This window comes from Carlito syrichta, unplaced genomic scaffold (assembly GCF_000164805.1).
Source record: "Carlito syrichta isolate Samal-C Ts95f unplaced genomic scaffold, Tarsius_syrichta-2.0.1 Scaffold301513, whole genome shotgun sequence".
Taxonomy (NCBI): Eukaryota; Metazoa; Chordata; class Mammalia; order Primates; family Tarsiidae; genus Carlito; species Carlito syrichta.
The window spans coordinates 235,121-241,913 of record NW_007245609.1 but is presented as its reverse complement, the minus strand read 5'-3'; the positions used below and the strand labels follow the sequence as shown (position 1 = coordinate 241,913).

The following is a 6,793-nucleotide window of genomic DNA, read 5'->3' as shown; positions in this document are numbered from 1 at the left end:
GAATTCTTTTAATGAATTATCTTTTATATTAAAATTGAAGTCAAGCCGGGCTCGGCAGCTCAGCCTGCAATCCCGTGCCTTTGGGAGGCTGAGGTGAGTGGATTGCCTGAGCCCGCGGGTTCGAGACCTGCCTGGGCAGCGAGACCTCATCTCTGCAATGAATCAAAATATCAGCCGGGCGTGGTAGCGCATGCCTGTAATTCCGGCTACTTGGAAGGCTGAGGCGGAAGGATCGCTGGAACCCAGCAGGTCGAGGCTGCGGTGACCAGGAGCGGCCACTGCACTCCAGACTGGGCGACCAAGTGAGACTTCAACTCAAAAAAAAAAAAAAAAAATTGAAGTCAGTATGAAAGTACAAACATTGAAATATTTAAAGAAACTACAGAAGAAAATATTTGAGGATATCTGACAGTTAAAAAACACTCTCACTGGGTTCAGTGGCTCATGCCTGTAATCCCAGCACTTTGGGAGGCTGAGGAAGGAGGTTCACTTGAGTCCTGGTGTTTGAGACCAGACTGAGAAATACAGTGAAACCGTGTCTCTACAAAAAATTTTTTTAAAAATTAGTCAGGTGTGGTGGCACATGCCTGTAGTTCCAGCTACTTGGAAGGCTAAGGCCAAGACTGCGGTGAGCCAAGATCAAGCCACTGCACTCTAGCCCAGCTGACAGAAGTGAGACCACAACTCAAACAAATAAGCAAACAAACAAACAAAAACCTCCTATCATTAAGAAAAGAAATAAATTTCTATTGTAGAATGTAACAGAAACATGTATTTGGTTACTTATCTGGAAATGAATCTAATTAGCTGATTAGCTAGTTCAGTGACCCAGGTTTTTCTCTTCCTAATTACAAATCTCTTTTTTTTCCCCAGACATAAGCCAGATCACTGAAAGTCCAAGCTGGCAGTCATCTGGAGCACAAATTTGAAAAAACAATGCGGACATTAAAAATATCTTTTATAATGACGGTGGACATTACAAGGAAAAGCAGCACTATTCTGGAAATAATCAAGATCAAAACTGATAATTATTTGGGGGCTCTAGGACAGACATAGCACACTTAGGATCTTTAAGAACAATACATTAATGTAATTAGGATATATGGCCTCCTATACCTGACTGATTATAGAGACAACTGAGTAAGATTGTGTTGTTTAATCTGAATAGTATCTCTAGTACTGCCTTGGGGATTCTGACCAAATGCCAAAGATTTTGCAATCTAACCAAATGCAGTATTGGCCAGCTTCTGTGCAATCACCTTATTTGCCCATTCTGTTCTTCTGAGACAGCTGCCAGGACCCTGAGGCTGGTTTTCAAACTCTGCCCACAACTGGAAGTACGTACTGACATTTTCAGATGATTCTTTTATTTACTTATTTTTGAGTCGGAGTCTCATTCTGTCACCCAGGCTGGAGTGCAGTGGCATGCTCATGATCACCACAGCCTTGACCTCCTGGGCTCTGGCGATCCTTCCACCTCAGACTTCCAATAGCTGGAACTAACGGCATGCGCCACTATGTCCAGCTAATTTTTTGATTTATCATAGAGACGAGGTCTTGCCAAGTTCCAGGCTGGTCTCAAACTCTTGGGCTTTGGCAATCCTCTTGCCCCAGCCTCCCAAAGTGCTGGGATTACAGGCATGAGCCACCGCACCCGGCCTGCAGATGATTCCACCTCTGAAAAAGGATTCCAGGAAAGTGTCATTTCCTATTGTTATTATCCTTGCAAAGAAGACTGCTACATAAAATATATCTGAGTGTGAAGGCTAATATGTAATGAAAAATGAGAAATGGGAAGTTGAACTTACCTGTCCACTTTTCCCTAATTCCAGCTCTATAATGGCAACAGGGGTATGTATTTGAGATGAATGCCTTGACTGAGACTTGCCATCAACTCTCCAGTTCAGACCACGAAGCCCATTATCCCAGCGGCTCTGGTTCATGAGGCTCTCTTGGATTTTTGTCTTGTGGCTCTTCCAGAATTTGGAAATGACAGCAGCTTGGTCAGATGTGATTCCACCTTGCTTTTTGGTTTGAGCAGTCAAGAATGCCTCCAGTTGATTGAAATCCATGTCTCCCGATGCAATAGACTATAAAAATGATAGAAAAAGTAGTAAATTTCAATTTAAATAACTAGATAACTAGAAAAAGATAGCTAAATAGACATTTTAAGTGATTCTTAAATCACTAAAATAAGCTTTTAAAAAAGGTAACCAAGCAACAGTAATGAGACTAAGTGTTTTTAAAACATTCCCTTTGCAAACATGGAATATCAAAAGAGCTGCTGATAGAAATTTCTTGTCACTCAAATTCTGTATCAATAACTAGAATCTAATTTTTTAAATGTCCAATTCCATGAAGGGAAAACAAAATGAAAATTAGAAAGTAATAAAACAGCCGGGCTCGGTGGCTCAGCCTGTAATCCCGCACTTTGGGAGGCTGAGTGAGTGAATTGCCTGAGCCCGTGGTTCGAGACCCACCTGGGCAACTTGGTGAGACCTCATCTCTACAATAAATCAAAAAAATTAGCCAGGTGTGGTAGCGCACGCCTGTAGTTCCAGCTACTCGGAAGGCTGAGGCAGAAGGATAGCCGGAGCCCAGCAGGTCGAGGTTGCAGTGGCCGGGAACGGCCACTGCACTCCAGTCTGAGGGACAGAGTGAGACTTCAACTCAAAAAAAAAAAAAAAAGTAATAAAACAAGCTGGGCACAGTGGTGCATGTCTGTAATCCCAGCTACTTGGGAGACTGAGACAAGAGGATAGCCTGAGCCCAGGAGTTTGAGTCCAGCCTGGGTAACACAGAGAGACCGCCTCTCTAAAATAACAAGAATAATGATGACGAGATGAGGGCTGAAGGATGTGGAGTGTGTGGCCATCGTTGAGTCTGGAAAGAAGCAACATTCTGAAGAATGTAAATGAGGTTCTAGCTACTTTTGGCAAGACAGGGCAAAGAAGGCTATCTTGTACTGCCATCTTTGTGCTGGAGAAGGCCTTTTTAGTCTCCGGAAAAAAGAGTAAAGGAGGCCAAATGGAATGGAGGGAGGGACGTGCGAGGGTAGCACCATCTTTAACTAGGGCTGATTGGGAGGCCATCTTGGATCAGGGCATCCTTTTTGGAGGGGTTCCTGCTAGAGATTAGGACATATCAGGGCACACATAGATCAGGGTATACTCCTTGATGTTAGTATCATCAATTACTTACCCAAAGACCCCAAGGTTTCTGGTTTTTCTGTGGTTATTTCCATTCACAATTGGGATCTAATATTAATAGATTTGGAGTAGTGTGGTATAATGGGAAGAATTCGGACTCAAGTTTCAAACTCCCCTCTGTCATTTCTTACCTCTGAGATTTTTTTTTTTTTTTTTTGAGTTGGAGTCTCACTCTTGTCGCCCAGGCTGGAGTGCAGTGGCACACTCACGGCCACCGCAGCCTTGACCTGCTGGTCTTGGGTCATCCTTACGCCTCAGCCTCCCAAGCAGCTGGAACTACTGACGCTCACCACCACGCCTGGCTAGTTTTTGTGATTTATTGTAGAGACAAGGTCTCACCAAGTTGCCCAGGCTGGTCTCAAACCCCCGGGCTCAGGCAATCCTCTCGCCTTGGCCTCCCAAAGTGCTGGGATTACTACAGGCTGAGCCACTAAGCCTGGCCACATCTGATAACTTTGACAAGCATTTTGACTTAATTGAGCCTTAGTTTCTTCATCTATAAAATGGAGGTACCAGTACCAACCTTGGAGAATTGTTATGTGGATTAAGTAAAATCAAATGCATGGATTCTATGCACACAAAATACTTAGCCCAATTCCTGGTACATAATGTATACGTTATGTAAATGTAAGTTTCTCTTCCCCATTTCCTGACCATCATGAGCTCAGTTCTAGTTTCTTGCCACTGGTATCCATGACAACAGCTAAGGAAGAGCACTCAAACAAGAAGAAAAAGACATCTGGCCAGATATATGAAAATATATTACCCATCACTGAAGACTTGAAAGATACAATGAGACTCAAAAAAATAAATAAATAAAACCTTACATAAATTCACAGTACCTTATCTTGGTTTGATATACAACTATACAATGTCTTACCCATATAAAGCACAAAGTAAATTTTGTTAAAGGGATGCATTATTTTAGCTTTGAAGCCTATTTTCAGGTGAATAGCTCATTCACAATACTTTAATCTAAAATTATATACTACTTTATGCTTTCTCATACATTTTCAAAACTTAATTGCTGTTGAATCGAGGGTCTCTGTTCTAGCATTTAAGAAAATGTGGTAACTAAATATAAGCTCGAATATAATAAAATGTCCTAAATTTGCATAATACTTCTTTTTTGGAATCAGAGTGTCATTCTATCACCCAGGCTGGAGTGCAGTGGCACAATCACAGCCGCCTCAATCTTCTAGGCTCAGGAGATCCTTTTGCCTCAGCCTCCTGAGTAGTTGGGACTACAGGGAGATGCCGTCACGCCCAGTTAATTTAAAAATTTTTTTTGTAGAGATGAGGTCTTACTATGTTGCCCAGGGTGATCTCGAACTCCTGGGCTCAAGCAATCCTCCTGCCTGGGTCTCCCAAATTGCTGAAATTACAGACATGAACCACTGTGCCTGGCCTACACAGAGCTCTCTAACCTTTCAAAGCATTTTCATATCTACAGGTATTCCTCATTTTGTTGTGCTTCACTCTATTACACTTCACAGATCCTGCATATTTTACAAATTCAAAATCTGTGACAACCCTACATTAAGCAAGTCTATACATACCATTTTTCCAATGCTATATGCTCACTTCATGTCTCGCTGTCACATTTTGGGAATTCTTGAACTATTTCAAACAGTTTCATCATCATTATTATTATTTTCATTATATTATTATATCTGTATGGTGATCTACAATCAGTGATCTTTGATGTTACTATTATACTGTTTTGGGATGCCATGAATCACACTCATGAAAGACACCGAAATAACTGATAAATGTGTTTGTTCTATACCAACTGGCCATCCCCAGTTTCTTTCCCTCTCTTCTGGCCTCCCTATTGCCTAAAAAAACAACATTATTGAAATTAGTTCAATTAATAACCCTAAATGGCTTCTAAGTATTCAAGTGAAAGAAAGAGTCACACATCTCTCACTTTAAATCAAAAACTAGAATTGAGTAAGCTTAGTGCTGAAGCAGAGACTGGATGAAAGCTAGGCCTCTTGAATCAAACAGCCAAGCTATAAATGCAAAGGTAAAGTTACTGAGGGCAAATAAAAGTGTTACTCCATTGATCACACAAATGATAAGAAAGCAAAACAGCCTAACCACTGACATGGAGAACATCTTGGTAATCTGGTTAGAAGATCAAACCAGTCGCAACATTCCCTTAAGCCAAAACCCAATCCAGAGCAAGGACCTAAGTCTCTTCAACTCTATAAGGTTGAGAGAGGTAAGGAAGCTTACAGAAGAAAATTCTAAAGCTAGGTTGCTTTATGAGCTTCAAGAAAAGAAGCCGGCCTGGCTCAGTGGCTCAGCCTGTAATTCCAGCACTTTGGGAGGCCCAGGCGAGTGAATTGCATGAGCTCGCGGACTCGAGAGCAGCCCAGGCAACTTGGTGAGACCTCATCTCTACAATAAATCAAAAATTAGCCGGGAGTGGTAGCGCACCTCTATAGTTCCAGTTACTTGGAAGACTGAGGTGGAAGGATCACCAGCAAGTTGATGGGGGTGGCCATGTGTGTGCTACTGCACTCTATCCAGCCTGGGCGACAGAGTGAGACTCCAATTCAAAAAAAGAAAGAAAGAAGGAAAGAAAAGAAGCCATCTCCAAAGCACAAGGTGAAGCAGCAAGTGCTGATGTAGAAGCTGCAGCAAGGTATGGAGAAGGTCTAGCTAAGATCACTGATGAAGGTGATTATACTAAACAACAAATTTTCAGCCAGGCATAGTGGCCCACGTCTGTAATCCTAGCATTTTGGGAGATCAAGAAGGGAGAATTGCATAAGCCCAGGAGTTTGAGACTAGTCTGAGCAGTACAGTAGACCACATTTCTACAAAAAAAATTTTTTTTTAATTAGCCGGGTATACCATAAGCCTGTAGTCCCAGTTACTTGGGAGGCTGAGGTGGGAGGATCGCTTGAGAATAGGAGTTTGGCCGTGCTCGATGGCTCAACCTGTAATCCCGTGCTTTGGGAGGCTGAGGCGAGTAGATTGCCTGAGCCCGTGGGTTCGAGACCTGCCTGGGCAACTTGGTAAGACCTCATCTCCACAATAAATCAAAAAATTAGCCGGGAGCGGCCACTGCACTCCAGTCTGGGTGACAGAGTGAGACTCCAACTCAAAAAAAAAGAGAATAGGAGTTTGAGGCTATGGTGAGCCATGAGCGTGTCACTGTACTCCAGCCTGGGTAACAGAGTGAGACCCTAACTCAAGCAAAGAAAAAAACAAAACAGCCTGGTGCAGTGGCTCACATCTGTAATCCCAGACTTCTGGGAGGCAGAAGTGAGAAGGCTGCCTAAGTCCAGGGGTTTGAGATCAGTCTGGACAACATGGCAAGACCTCATTTCTACAACAAATTAATAACAACAAAAAATTAGCCAGGCATGGTGGTCTGTGCCTGTGGTTCCAGTTACTTGGAAGGTTGGGGCACAAGGATTGCCTAAGCTCAGCAGGTCAAGGCAGCAGTGGTCGTGAGTGTGCCACTGCACTCCAGCCTGAGCAACAGAGTGAGACTCTGACTCAAAAAACAAATAAATAAAACAGATATTCAATATAGATGAAACAGCCTTCTACTGAAAGTAGATGCC

At 42.7% G+C, this 6,793-nt stretch overlaps 1 protein-coding gene across 2 annotated transcripts in view; it reads right to left on the bottom strand.

The window, feature by feature from the left end:
- COMMD1 (copper metabolism domain containing 1) overlaps nt 1-6,793 on the bottom strand; it is a 164,128-nt gene that overhangs the window by 109,608 nt on the left and 47,727 nt on the right. For both annotated transcript variants that reach the window (XM_008054796.2, XM_021710777.1), the window contains exon 2: nt 1,809-2,090. In XM_008054796.2, the coding sequence (XP_008052987.1) occupies nt 1,809-2,090 (282 nt within the window). The remainder of the gene's footprint in view (nt 1-1,808; nt 2,091-6,793) is intronic.